The sequence below is a fragment of the Ammospiza caudacuta genome, chromosome 6, assembly GCF_027887145.1.
Source record: "Ammospiza caudacuta isolate bAmmCau1 chromosome 6, bAmmCau1.pri, whole genome shotgun sequence".
NCBI lineage: Eukaryota > Metazoa > Chordata > Aves > Passeriformes > Passerellidae > Ammospiza > Ammospiza caudacuta.
Window position 1 is genome coordinate 20,439,139 of NC_080598.1, and position 14,833 is coordinate 20,453,971.

Consider the following 14,833-nt stretch of genomic DNA (forward strand, 5'->3'; position numbering starts at 1 on the left):
GGAAGAGGAAAGCTAGGCACTGAATTCTTCTCTGACCAGTGACAGAACCCAAGGGAATGGCCTGAAGTTGTGTCACGGCAGGTTTAGGTTGGATATTAGCAAAAGGTTCTTCACCCAGAGGGTGGCTGAGCACTGGAAAAGGATGCCCAGGGAAGTGGTCACAGCACAAGCCTGACAGAGTTCAAGAAGCACTTGGACAATGCTCTCAGGCCCATGGTGTGACTCCAGGGAATGTCCTGTGCAGAGCCAGGAGTTGGATTCAATGATCCTTATGGGTCCCTTCCAACTCAGCATATTCTGTGATTCTATAATATTTACTGATTGTCTTTATTTACTGACTGTCTTTTAGCTGAAGAAGCTGAAGTTCTCATTAAAAAGCCTTTACCTTGCCACCAGCTAAGTAAGACTCTGCACCTTGAAACAGAGAATCAGAAAGTTCTCTTTAAAACCTGGCCATCAGGCCTCTAAGTAGTATCACACAGGCCAGTAGATGCTGGAATGAGTGAGTAAATGGGAGTGCCAGGTGTATCTGGGAATGAGGAAGGTGCATGTGAGATTTCACATGATCAAAAACATCCTGGAGATGGCAATATGCCTTTGGTTTGAGCATTTCACTCGCCTGAAAAGCAAAATGCATGCCAAAAACAAGCCAGAAAGCATGCCTTTAAATCAATGCCATTCTCAGCTTCTGTGTAAAATCTCATCATCACTGAAACAGATAAGAGAATAGAAATCTAAAGACAGCTGGTATGATTAGATTGTGGTTTATTCCCTTCTCCTACCTGAAGATAATACAGAGACGTGAAAGGTTTCTGATCTTGTTCCTGCCAAGTCATCTGGCTGACAATTATTGATTTGCAGGGTTGGTTGGCTGGTTGATTTGCATGAGTGTGTATATGACCACTTCCAGAGTCTACTTACTATCTGATGACAAAAGCACTCAAGAATGACCTCTTCCCCTCAGGGAAAGGCAAGGAGGAAAGGAAGGGATGGCTTATTTTTTTTCTTTGCATTGCAAAAGCATTTGAGCACTTGATTTGTATCAATAAAAACAGTTTTCTGGACTAATGTGAAATTTGTACATAAGCCTCAGTCAAGCAATTGTGCCTTCCAAGGGAGCTGCATTGCACAGAGAGTTAGCTGAATTATTTGGAGGTTCCTAAAACTTATAATCAAGCAACGTCAAGGATTCCCACAATTTTAAGATCAGTAACACCATGATGAGACAGTACATATCAAAGAACCATGACATCTGCTGGAAGGATTTATTATGAAAAATAAGCAAATTGAAGATTCCTTGGGGCTCAAGAGCTGCAACACTTTAAAAATGGAAAACTAAAGTATAATGAATATAATATCTACTTGGTCAGTTCAAAAGCATTCCCTGCAAAACAATTCTCAAAAAAGCCTCCTCAGCAGGCTGCAGGACACTAAGAAAGTCACTGTCTTCAACTGAAGAAGAAGTCTTCCTTCAGGCCACAAAACACAAATTGCTCAAATAACAGAACCATCTGCCTTCCTTGTGCACTCTCAAGGTATTGTTGGCTCATCTTGATCCCTGTCCACATGAAATACTGTCACCAGTACCACTGGGCATGCTAGCTGAGAACCAATTATTTGTAACACAAATCATAGTCACACAACCAGTAGCAAGACTGAACTAACACACAGATGAGGGCTTGATGTTGGCAAATAATAAAAACCCCACTGTGAGATAAGGACTCCCAATAAGGATGCAAATATATTCATTTTGTAGTGTATATGTAAGACCCATGTTTTTACACTCCTGATATAGTGCTCACAGTGAGGAAGGAAAAAAATCACCTTGACTTCCTCCAGTGATGCAGAGTCACAGCCAAAGTAGATTTGAGACAACTGGGGAGAAGAACAGAAATGTGGCCCTGAGCCAAGTCCTGCCTCTGGGTGAACTGCAGCTGTGGAAGTGATTGTTGTTTCACTTCTAAGGGAAATGAAATACATGTGGTTATGGTTTAAAAATGTGCACTTTCTTCAGGCAGGACTTTTGAAAGGCATCAGCTGTCTCTAGAGTGTCTTGCAATAACCTTGGTGTATATATCAGTGTAAGATTAAAGACATCAGCCACTTTGCCCCGTTAGCAGCATCACTAAAACAGGAGAACAAGTCCTCTTTGAAATGCAGTTTATTCTACAAACATTTAGAGTAAAATCTTAGCTAATTTCCATAACTGCATATAATACCAGAAAGAAAAAGCGCTAGTATGGTCATTTGAAGGTTACTCACAGCTGTTTTCTAAACTACTCACTTGCTAGGGAAGGACTAAATGGGGGATGAAATATTTCCTTTAGTTCACACTCATGTTATCCTCTTTGGGCATTTTGTTTCCACACATCCACATTCATCTATGTACATATATGTGAACTGGACTGTTCTATGGTTTGAGCAAACCAGTTCCACCTTCACTTTGTGGCTTCTTTTTTCATGGCAGCAAGAGCATTTGTGTTCCATTTCACTGGCCTCCAAAGAATACCTATAGAAATGAGATTTTTCATATCAGTCTGCTGCCTGTGGTCTTCCCAAACTCATCTGTACTTACTGCTCCAAATGCACATACTACTAAGGAGCAAAATTTCATGTCTATTCTTCTGCTTATTCATAACAGCCTTTCCTCAGGATCCTATTGGCCATGCAGGGCCAGATCCTTTGACATCAGCGGGGAAAATCCCAGTAACTTCAGTGGATTTTGGATTAGGCCCATTCTAGCAAGACAGAAAGGAGCAATTCATGCAGAGAACAAAAGGCAGGAAAGCCTCCTAGAGCTGTTCAAAAACCATACAAGGACATGCTTAAGAGCACGTTCAATAAATGTAGCTGACGTCCTTCCCAGGGGATCCATTTTCCTCACTAAGATAAGGCACTCTATCACACTGAAGCCATTGTTAATGACTGCTCTTCTGCACACCCAGTTTCCCAGCAAACAGCAGGAAGGGGACAAACAGCAGTAGCCCACTGGTGACAAGAGCCCAGGAAGACAAGCCACAGACGAGGACAGAGAGAGAAAGGCTTCCTACTTACACGGAGTAGGTACTGCACATCCCTTCACAAAAGGGCACTGGGACAGGAGCAGCTGACTTGCAGTTGCCATGGACGATGTACTGCTCCTTCACATTGCGTTTGCATTTGTGTGGGAGGTCAATACCTGCACAGAAGAATGCTTCTGTTAAGCTTCTTCAGACTGGGGAACAAATGTTTTGAAAGGTATCTGGTAGTAAACCAAGGACAATTCATCCTAGTAAAATTTCCCACAGTTCAAACGCACAACCAAACCCACAAATGAGAGTGCAAAGAGGCATTAATTCAGCAAAATGATTCCCCACCAGTCAATGTACTTTTCCATTTGTGGACTAGCTTTAGCATGTAAATATACTGTTGAATCAAGACCTAAAGGAGGCATGAAGGGTTTAGGTTTTTCTAACATGGCTATAAAATTACCTATGTGGCTCTATGACAACCTGGGATTTCTGAGTGGATGCTACAGAAAAAAAACCCCAAAAGTTTATTTCTATGCAATTTGCAGATGCAAGAACACAGAGAGTATCTCCTACAAGTTTTCTTATCAGGAGTATAGTTCAAGCAAACAGTAATTCAGTTATTTAAAAACACAGAAAAGAAGATAAAAAATTTTAGTGTTCCCATTGGAAGAATAAGGCAGATTTTTAGTCTTGGCTGTGAGGTACAGAACAGTTCTGCTGCTGTAAAAGTGTCTTTCAGTCTGTGAAATCTGCAGGCTCTCAATCCATGCAGAAACAGGGCTACAAGCAGGGAAGGACCAAACAGTATTGGAAAAGAGAAGCAGTGACTTAATGCACTCACATGTCTTACAACAGCCATCTGATGACACCTCAACTGTCCCCTGTATTGAAAGTAACCAGAACAGTCAGTTCAGATGCATGTAGTCCTAAGCAGACAGTAGCAATGATGAGAGTTCAGTTACAGTCCCTCATCTCTAATCCATACAAATTCCCCATCAGACCTACTTGTGTACCAATTATATATAAAGCTGCTTAAAGAACCCAAACCAGAACAAACCACTCAGCAAGGAAGGGAGAGAATTTTCTTAGAACTACATATCCTCTCACAAGCCAGGTAAGATGCCCTGTAATACATGCCTGATCTTATTTAGGTCCTATTGAAGCCAGTGTAAAAACCCCAGCCAGAGACAGAGACTGCCAGCTGTCCCTAGAATTGAGCAGCCTGGCCTGGACAGAGCCCACCCCAGAGCAAACTCAAGTACATGGCTGTCCTAGTCCCTGCTTTGATCTGCTGTGAAGTCCCAAAATGCTACTGAAAGTAACTGGAAACCACCAATAGCTGAAAGCCTGGGTATGAATATTACCCCTTGCTCATTCATGTTCCATATCCCCACTTAATAGGACACCACATATCAGAAGACATTTTGTTCATCAGTCCCACAAGGATCCATGGTGAGTCACCACTTGTTCAACTGCATTTTATAACACTGATGTTTCTCAAGTGATGAAAATCCTTCCTTGCTATTGCTCCAATACCCTTCTTTTTCAAGTTCTAATGCTTATCCCACAACAATGTAAATGATGTGGGCTTGTTTGCAAATATTTTTGGCTTATTTCCACGGGACACAGGGCTGGAAAAGCACATTTCTTTCAAACAAGGAAACATCAAGAAATACTCAGCAACTATAACTCCCAGGCCAGGATCAAGGCTCACTACAGAAGTCTTTCTCTGGCTGTAAAATACTTACTGGCACACAGTTTGCTTCTTCAAATGGCAGGCAGACCTTTATTGTACTAGTCAAGGAAAACTGGCCTGCTGATTCAGTGCATGTGTAGTGAGTACAGTTGTCATATGGATCTTTATAACTCTTTCCAACCTGATAAAAACAGGAAAAAAAATTAAAAAACAAAACCAAAAACAAACAAAGACAAACAAAACCCCCAAGCCAATGGAGTATAGCAAAAAAATTAGAAAACTGAAACAGTAATAAAGTCAATGAACTGGCAGAGACTGGGCTGCTCATATCACTCTGAAAGGACTGAGATGTCTGCAACTCATATCTACAAATTATGTACCAAGCTCACCCACTACCAGTCTACGCAAATTCACTTCTGTGGCCTCCCAGGGGGAAAGAACGAAAGAATGGCAGAATGAGCATAAAGGTATTAGCAGAAATGCCAGAAGGTAGGTGTGCTAATGTTTGTGGGCTGAGATATACACAAAAGAAAAATAACTCTTTCAATGGATTTCAGCAATTTTCTTTTTTAATATATGGAAGAAAATGAAAAGGAATGAAAGAGAAAAAAATGTCTTTGCAATAGAGACTAATGCATAACTGCAAAGCCTCCTCATGCATAGATAAAAACTATATATTGGAACAGAAAAATCTAGCTTGTAAGATAAATTATCAAGGAATAAAAGGATGAAATAGAAAATATGTAGAACTCAAGAGCTGTCAGAGAAGCAACTGCATGTAAGACAAGCCACTGGTTGAAACAGCATCATTGACCATACACAGGAGTAGCAGGCTGTAACAAAACCAAAAGAAGCTAGAATCATGAAGCCATAGTATCATTAAGGGTAGAAAAGACCAAGCCATATCATTGAGTGTAGGATCATCAAGCCCATCCCTAAAAGGTTCAGCTTCTACCTACACAATGTTACATTCACAAGACACGATGTTTTAGCTGTGTGTGTTACCAAGTCACACAACATTACAGCAGCTGTGTCACTTGACTTCTGCCTCAGCAAATTCAGAACCAGTGGCAGCACAGCCCTATCAGCTTGCTCACACTGTATCCCTGTATCTTCAGGGCAAGACAATGAAACTGCTTCAGATGGGAGCAGTGTGATGTGAAGCCAGCACAACATATCTCTGCAAGAGCAGTATCACACCATGTCACCATCCCTTCTAAATTCTTTCTTGCTATTTCATGTCAAGAGAAGTGGAGGTAACATGATTCCCATTCCTGACAGAGATTATAATTGTCAGCATGGTAGTGCCTATGAAATGCACACAGCAGGGAACAGCTATATAAACATCTACATTCACTTTGGAAACACAGATATTTTTACATCTCCTTGAGGTCCTCCCAGCCTTGAAACGCATGGCACTGATTGAAAAAATGCTGAAGTCTTTTTGATAGTTCAGCCTTGTGTGCAGAGCAAGGGAGTGCTTACCTCAATGGTCACATTGCCAAAAGGAAAATTTGCCACACATGCCACTTGCTGGCACTGGCTGCAGCACTGACCCTTCTCTTCCACATAGCGAAAACCCTGTGGGAATAAAGTTTCCATTTATCCATCTTAATCTGTGTCTTGTTGCTGAAGCATCTTTGGATCAAAGCTACACTGAAGATGGCAGAGGAAATGAGCGAGCCTTCTGGTTTCAATTCTGTTGTCTTTTGAAATCTGTTGGAACCACATTAAGCCTGACAATCAAAGCTGGTAATTTTCCTGCCTTACTGAATAATGACTTCTGGGTACTTCAGTTGCTGTGAAGACCCTGTCATTGACTATTCTTCTCTTCAGACTAGCATACAAAAGAGGTGAAATAAATTAATTTAGCACATGATTACTTGCACAATCTGCCACCACTGTTTGGTCTGATATCATTATCTACAAGAACTATTGATGTCAGACATGTGAAGATTTTCTCCCCGTGCTTTAGGTATGCATTGCTTTTCTGCTGGCTGTGGGAGTGGCTGGCTTCAGTAAAAAGTGTAATGAAAGATTTTGTCCATTTTTAACACTGGTGGTGCATCTGTCCTTATCTGGGCATGAATGGAAAAGCAACCACCCTACTTATATTCCGTAACAGACTAAACAACTTGAGTGCTAATTCTCACAATAATGAGGAGCAGTTGAGTATTCCCCATCCACAAGTGAAAGTGTCTGGAAAGATATAAACCACTGTGCAGTTTCCTCACAATCTTCATTTACGAGCTGACTATGGACAACATGAACAGAATGACACAAACATCTTTCAGCAGTCAGACTTTAACAGGTTTGCAATCATTTCCCCTCACAGCACTTTTCCAAGGGTGACCTCTTAAATTTGCTGGAGCAAAAATAACAGCACCCTAAAAAGGACTTTACAAAGCCATTAATAGAAGAGTCTATCCTGCTGTGTTGCACAGATAAAGCAGTTACACTGTCCCTGTTTCAACCCATCAGGCATTGTGGTCAAGGAGGTGCTGACCTGCTGACAGGTGGTTTGGCACTGCACAGGAAGGCACTGGATGCGGTTGGTCTGTGTCACGGGATCCTGCTCATCTGTGCACACACAGTTCTCACAAGAGCTTTTAGGCACCATTGCCCCTGGCTGGAAATACAGGGGAAAGAGAAAACCATGACAAGAATTCAGAGGGTTCTGGAATAAACACCCCCCTGGCCTATTGAAAAAACTAATGCTTATGAGGTTTACTTTTGGAAGAATTTCCTGAAATGAATACACATCCAGATCTCTAAAACTTCACCATTGGTATCACAAAATGAAGACAAGGCTGACATTCCTAAGTGTATCAGTGACGTTAAATGAGTTTTCATAAATTTCAAGCATTTTTGGACAGTTTGAGCAAGCAAGCAGTAATCTTACAACATTCAATGAGCTTTAAAATTTGTGTTTCATTACAATTCTGACCCATTGACTCTAAAGTGTAGGCAAGATCTCTTTTAGTAAGCAAGTTACTGGCTTCTAGCATTGCTATTGAATAACCTATCCCAGAATCACAGATTGCTTGGTAGGGAAACTTACTGGCAAGGAAGAATTACAAGCCATTCTAATCCTGCTTTTTGTATGAGTATTGAAAACAAGAACTTCAGATAATTCTGACTCAAGCAACATTAACTCCTAGGAAGAAGTGTCTGGAAGAAGGCCTACCTTAAATTCAACTCCTTCAGAAACACATACACCTTTTGGTACTGTAAGAAAAAAAAATGAAAAAGGTTGTGCTAGGAATGATGCAGTTTCTGTACTCCTCTCTGAATTGTGAGTGATTTAGAGAAGTCAAAGAGTAGAGCTGAACTTAATAGCTCACACAAGAGGGGGGAAAAAAGCAACTAGTACATGGTGATATTTGGTATTCAGAAGCCCATATGTAGCATCTGCTTAGATGATATGCATTAAGTGGGGATAATTCCATACTCTGGTATTTTCCATAATGTAAAATTTATTTGCCTTTGCCTTTTTTACCTACACTTGAAATCACTTGAACTTTTCTTTAGTGTTAACCACTATGCTGGTAACAAAGCTAACGGACTTATTTGTGTGAATCTGGAAATATAATTTGGCAGCAGAGCTTCTGGATGGGTTCAGTTTAACCATCATTCAGTACATGGTCAATAGCTTGACCATTATTCAGGTCAACTCCCTGAATAATGAATACAGAGAACCCTAACCAGTTATTCCAAATAAAAAATAACCCAAAAAACAACAACAAAAAAAAGGGGGGAGAAATAAAGGGAAAAAATAGCTCAATTGTAAAGGCTGAAAAGAAAGAGGCTTCTGCCATGATGCTACCTCATTTAGAAAAATCAAATACTTCAAAGAACAAATAAAACATCTTAAGGAAACAAGGTACTTACTACAGGAGAAGACAGGGCAACAACCATCCTCAGATATAGCAAGCACTGGTTGGAAACCTAAGTCACATCCTGTTTTGTTGATAATGCAGGTTTTTATATCACATTCTGCAATACACAGCAGAGACAAAGTAAGCCAAAACCTCCCATCCAGCAATGTTACTTATGGAGAGAGCTTGGAAAAAACCATCCTATTACCATTGCCAGGATTCTCTGTCCTACATCTTGATATAGATACTGGGAATGGCCAGGTTTAGGAGCAGGCCACTCCTGTGCTGGGATGGGCATTTGGGACTGGGAGGGTGCAAATGCAAAGCTGAGGGCAAACATATGTCAGGAAGCTTTAGGGAAGCCTGGAAGATGAACACATCCTCTCTTACTGGTGATGAGAGGGAAGGATCACCCTCTCATCTCAGAAGAACAAGAGCCAAAGGATCCTGTGGAACACCTGCTGGTCCCAATGATCCACAGGAGATTTTCCAGTGTAAATATATGTCAGGTCATGGCACTAATTTTAGAGAACAAGGTGGACCAGAGGAGTTTTTTTTCTGCTAGCAAGAGCTCCTGGCACATAGATGCAAAAAATGACCACTCCAGTGTGCTGTGGGGCACCACATCTCACTTAAAGATTACTGATAAAGGCAAATATTGTCATATTACAGCAAGTGAAGGATCTGCTCACCACAGACTGTCTCTGTGCAGCAGGGGTCTTCCAGACGTGGTTTTATTTTGCGTACAAAGCCTTCTTTTGTGCAGTTGAGAGTTGGAGATTTAGCACAAGGGCGGGGGAAGCAAGAGATGTTCAAGGTTGCTTCATCACAAGTACAGTATTGGCAGTCATGTTCCCAAGCCTCTCTAGGCTATAAAAACAAAAGGGATAGCAGTTCAGAGAGAAAAACCTGGAAGCATTAAATCAATGAATGCCTGCTGCAAGCCAGTGTAGGACTGAGCTGACTGAATTTATTGTGTAGGAAAATTGCAATTCAAATCCCAGAGGGAGAAGAACAGAAGAGTAAGAAAAAATGGTATTATTTGCCACCTTCCTTTTCAGGTTTATGTGTTTCCAGGAGGAAAGCCTGATAGTTCTACCAGGAAACTGATTCCCACAAACTGCTGTTTCTGTTTCTGTACCTCAAGTACAGAAACAAGTGCTGGAGTTAATAAAATCTGATTTTCTCCCCAATGTCATTGCAGTTCACTGGTTTTTAAGCTTAGAAATAAAAGAAACAACTTATGCAGTCATTTTTGCAGAAGGTCACAGAACACAAACTATAAAGACAGTATTTTCCTTTTCTCTTACCTGTTTCACTGACCCATCTTGCGCTGTGCAACCTATAAAATGAATTAGATGTTACTTTAAAGGTAACTCCATCAGGGAAAAGAACAGAAGCAGAAAAACAGGAACAGAAGGAAGGTATTGAAATCTGAGAAACAGCGACCAAGAGAAATTCAGAGTGCAAAGTCACAGGTTGTAAACACAAAAACATCTTAAACATGCTATTCTTTGTTCTTTTGAAAGTTGCATCTTTTGCATATAAGAGCAGGCAGAAGCTCTCAATCTGGAATGCTCCCAGCTTCCCCAGAAAGGGTCAGTAACAAGATCTCCCCTGTTTCCTCTGTACCCAAAACAACCTCCTTAATATGCACTTCTAGTCAGGCTCTGACCCCCATTTCCCATAGCACCATTTATACCATTTCTTACCACAGACTGACACACAAAGGCCATCATGATCATTCAGCAGAATTTTTCCATCAGGACAGTAGCATCCTTCAACAAACACTGGTGTGCTATTTTGGGAAGGAAGGGTGTTCGTAACAACTCCTCTGCACAAACAGAATATAAATGAGAATGAATGAGAGGCAAAAATTGCCCAGGGCAATCAAGGCATCTAAATCCCAAGGGAATGTGAACTTCAAATTTCCCTGGCAATCTTCACATTATGGACTTGAAAACCGCCTTATGGAAATGACCCACCTGCTGAAGCAAGTGTTTCTTTTTGCTTCCCCGCACGGCTTGTACACCTGATCCCGAGGACAGCTGGCCTCTGTGGAACATTGCAACACACACAAGTTAAGAAGCCCAGTCCCAGGTGTACCCTCCGATGCAGGGACACGAAGGGACAAAGCCCAGATACCGCGGCCACCTCCCGGGTCGGCACGGCGCGGCAAGGGGGCCCTGCAGCCCCAGCCAGAGGGGCCCATGGGGCCAGCAAGGGCCAAGCGCCAGGACCAGCAGGGCTCGCCCTGATTCACGGGGCGGCCCGAGCAGAGGGAAGCGGTGCGTTGCCATCTAGCGCCCAAGCTGCGGGGAACACACACAGCTCCTCGGCTGAGCTACTCAGGAGACACCGGGGGCTGGTTCCCCCTTGTTTTGCACCAGGTCTGGGCGGGAACGACCTCGTTGGTTTGTCCCTGCTGTTTCTGAGGTCCGGAGCAGCAGGGGAGGGAGGGCAGAGCAGACTCGCTTCTCCCCAGGGGGTGTTTTCCGCGCTAACCCGCGGCCCGTTCCCAGGCTCACCGCAGCGCCCGCCCGCCAGGCCCCGCCAGGGCACGCAGACGCCGTGGAGGCCGCAGAGCGCCGCGTAGGTCTGCACGCTCTGGCACTCGCTGCTGGGCTGCCCCTCCGAACACCCGCTGGCCACGCACGCCTCGTAGTACGGCTGGGGGGGCACCACGCCGTGGCACTCCGTCAGGGTCCTGCACAAAGCAGAGAGAAACCTTGGGCTGCTTCCAAGGAAGAGTTCAATTCAGAGCCAAACCATCCCCCCTGCTCCGGGCAAAACCTCAAGGAACAACTACAAATTGTTCTCATAGGCAACACACCCCCACAGCTTAATAAAGAATGAGCTTTGCCTGCCATTCTTTATTTACAATGCTTTGAAAGGAAACAATATTATGTTGGACTGCTACCTGCAAAGGCTCCTGCACAGCTCATAGCTGCAAGTCTAAATGCTGACTTTTTATGCCAGCATGTTTGAAAATCCTGCTTTAAACCACAAAATTGTTTTAAAAACAGACACATATATTTGCTTACTATATTCTGACTGTGTTTCATATAATTCAGAGCTTTAAGATACTAAATTTTAGCTAATTCCCACTTGCCCTCTCCAGAACTGACAGGCAGAGGGAGTGCCAAGCAGCAGATACAATTAAGAGAGGACTGATTTTGCTGATGCAGCTTAAAAATATCTGCCAAGCTCAAGAACACACACATCAGTTCACTGCTTTTTGTATTTTGTAAACACAAAAACATCTTAAACATGCTATTCTTTGTTCTTTTGAAAGTTGCATCTTTTTGCGTATAAGAGCTGGCAGAAGCTCTCAATCTGGAATGCACGAGGTATGCAAAACTTTGTATTTTCTTCATATCCTAGAATCAGTTCACCCAAGCCATTTAGTGAAGAATGAAATTACCCTGTGGATTTTTCTTTATGATACTTTTGGGAGTTGCCTTACCAGATGATTTTACACAGATTAGAAGGCACACAATGCTGATGATCGTCAGTCTTCGATGGCTGTGAGACACCAGGGTTACAGTATCTGTTGGTAGGATATGGGACTTTCCAATCTAGTGCCATCTTTTTGAAGGACTTGACGACCTCACCATTCCTCTTCATAGAATCATCAGACTTCTGGTTGGTGCAGGTACCTGGTAGCAATATAAAAATGACAGTTCAAGCACAGTTGATGCTGATGAAGCTGGTTTTAGAGAAAATCTGGGGGGAAGTTCTCTTCCTTGTGTGAAGGGAGCAACATGTGGGGTTCTGGATAAATTCTCACAAACTGTTTCTAGGAAGTGAAGGCTCAAAGAAACAGTTTGCCAGCTACTCATGAAAACCAGAATTGATGTGTTGGATGATACAGTTCTTCTGGTGGCCAGAATAACTGAGATGGCACAGGACTCTCCACATTTCCTACATTCCTATATGAAGTAGATATGATGAAAAGGAAGGGCCTAGAAAAATTCTATCTCCATCCCCCAACAGACTGTGGACAGAATGAAAGATATTACTTAAAACTACATTTCCTGACAGTGTCTTTCCATTAAATAAATTTATTAACATTTGTGAGAAATAGTGAAGTTGCAAGCATTTAGAGATTTTACAAGAGAATGAGAGATAGAGGAAAATTCAGAGCAATAATTTTTGTCAGCTGATGAGGACACTCACCACAGAGTCCCATAGTATTGTTATAAAACTTGCTGAAAGGGAGTTTTATGTAAAATGCAAGTCGACTATAGGAGATGTATACCTCTAATTCAGGTATTTCAATTATGGCATAAAGGCCAGAACTGGTTATCCTGATACCATTCTTAAAAATGTCTGGAACAACTTTCTTGTCATCAAACAAAATCTAAAAGAAAAGAAATAAAAGTTTTTTATGGGTGCTCCTTCATTGAGTAAGGAACAGGATTAGTGCAGCTGGAAAGCAGAGTGGCACAAATTCAGACCTTAGGTGCACCAAATGGTGTCTGTCAGTCATTTAAGCAGTTGTCTAATATTCCTTGTTAATATGTTGCAATTTATATTTGAATACTCCTATCAGGACAAAAACCACAATTTTCAGCTATGTGATAATTTCTCAGATTTTTAGAATATGCAGATTCTATTGATACAAAGCAAAAAAAAGAGAGAAGAAGCAAAGCAATTGCATTTGTTACCCATTCCATGTTTTACAAGCTTAATCCTTTGTCATCACAAGATGTTTGGCAGTACAGTAATATAACTACAGCAAAATAATTTTGAGAATTCATCTAAACACAATACTTTACCAAGTTTGTTTCTTTTCCATGTTCCTTAGCTTGTGTCAGAATAACAACAGAGTTGGAGTAAAAAATTATGAGGGACATTGAGCAAATTGCTCCACCAGTGGCAGCGCAGTAGTAGTTGTCTATGTGAATCCAGAAGTTGTGAGAGTCAGGGTGAATTGACTTCACAAGGACATAGGTGCAGTTTTCTTTAAAATGGTAATATGCTCCATCAAAAGTCACATAATGCTCATTTCCCCATCCACTGCAAATACCTAGAAGACAGAATGACAGGCTTCAAGTTCGACTTCTGAGCTACCTGTAAGTACAAGCTGGTTTTAACCTTTTTACTTGCTTCCAGTCAGAGACAAAAATCCAGTTTGATAAAGAAAAATTACTCTAGCAAGGACATCTGCTTTCAACAGCCAAGATTTCAGATGGGATTTCTGTTCCATTGTATCCTACTGAATTGATATGAACATAATATAGATGTTGACCAGATAGACTTTTCCTTTTTGAGGCCCAGCTGAACATAACATAAATTTGAGGAATTTTCCTGCCACTTACACTGACACTCAGAGACTTCACAGCAACCGGTTTCATCAGAGTGTTTTGTGATTGGGAAACCATTGACACAGAGTTTCAGTTGCTGAGGTGGACAAGTCATGACAGACAATTTGATATTGCTTCCTTCTCCAAGGCAAGTGGCTGTATGGCAGTTTCCAAAATTCCATGTTTCATTAAACTATTGATTAATTGAAAAAAAAAAAGGAGAGGCAAATAACAAAGCAATTTCACAAAATCTTTAAAATCACACACAGCAACTACATTCCATTCATTTAATTGTCTAGCATGGCAAAATTTGGTGTTTACTCTGGCTCTGGAAACCAGGCAATATGAACCATATAGGAATAAAGAGAGCCTCGATATCTACTCTTTTTGGTATATATGTTAGGGTCCTGATAACTTCTGGTGGTAGGACACTGCCAGATGTGGCTTCCTAGTCTTTGTTCAGCTCACATACAATCATGTAGGTGCTTCAGGTGAACAGAAGAATCTTCAGCTTATTCTTTCAGTGAGGGGTTTCTGGCATACTTCTAAATCATCTTGTTCAGCCACACCTACAGTCCAGCTGTAGTGCTGGATACCAGCATCAGAGGAGAACACCAAACCTTGGCTGCAGGCAATGCATGAATGGTGGAATGATGAAAGATTAAACACATCTTCAGAGTCTCTCACCTTTCTGGGAGGATTGAGTGCAAGACAGTCACTCACAGAAGTCCTTGTGGGAGCAGGAACTTGATTTGCTACACCAGGAGCAGGTGTTGGTGGACAGGTTTCAGCATGTGGATCACAGACCTTGAGGGTCTCAGAATGACCAGTTTTACACTCTGCCCAAATTAATTCAATCTGACATGATTTATTGCAGATGGAGTAAGCACAACGACCTGATACATTCACTGGCAGAGAAACATTTTCTCCTGCAAGGGC

At 41.8% G+C, this 14,833-nt stretch overlaps 1 protein-coding gene across 1 annotated transcript in view; it reads right to left on the reverse strand.

Moving 5' to 3' along the window:
- Window positions 1–2,334: 2,334 nt before the first annotated feature.
- The window catches only part of LOC131558556 (mucin-5B), a 41,323-nt gene continuing 28,824 nt past the window's right edge, over window positions 2,335–14,833 (reverse strand). The window contains exons 30-47 of the mRNA XM_058806377.1: window positions 14,582–14,823; window positions 13,910–14,087; window positions 13,367–13,617; window positions 12,765–12,948; window positions 12,052–12,244; window positions 11,114–11,292; window positions 10,571–10,640; window positions 10,298–10,419; window positions 9,896–9,927; window positions 9,278–9,455; window positions 8,599–8,703; window positions 7,895–7,935; window positions 7,214–7,336; window positions 6,193–6,288; window positions 4,760–4,888; window positions 3,853–3,892; window positions 3,055–3,178; window positions 2,335–2,509 (exon numbers count right to left, since the gene is read on the reverse strand). Of these exons, the coding sequence (XP_058662360.1) occupies window positions 2,335–2,509; window positions 3,055–3,178; window positions 3,853–3,892; window positions 4,760–4,888; window positions 6,193–6,288; window positions 7,214–7,336; window positions 7,895–7,935; window positions 8,599–8,703; window positions 9,278–9,455; window positions 9,896–9,927; window positions 10,298–10,419; window positions 10,571–10,640; window positions 11,114–11,292; window positions 12,052–12,244; window positions 12,765–12,948; window positions 13,367–13,617; window positions 13,910–14,087; window positions 14,582–14,823 (2,462 nt within the window). The remainder of the gene's footprint in view (window positions 2,510–3,054; window positions 3,179–3,852; window positions 3,893–4,759; window positions 4,889–6,192; window positions 6,289–7,213; window positions 7,337–7,894; window positions 7,936–8,598; window positions 8,704–9,277; window positions 9,456–9,895; window positions 9,928–10,297; window positions 10,420–10,570; window positions 10,641–11,113; window positions 11,293–12,051; window positions 12,245–12,764; window positions 12,949–13,366; window positions 13,618–13,909; window positions 14,088–14,581; window positions 14,824–14,833) is intronic.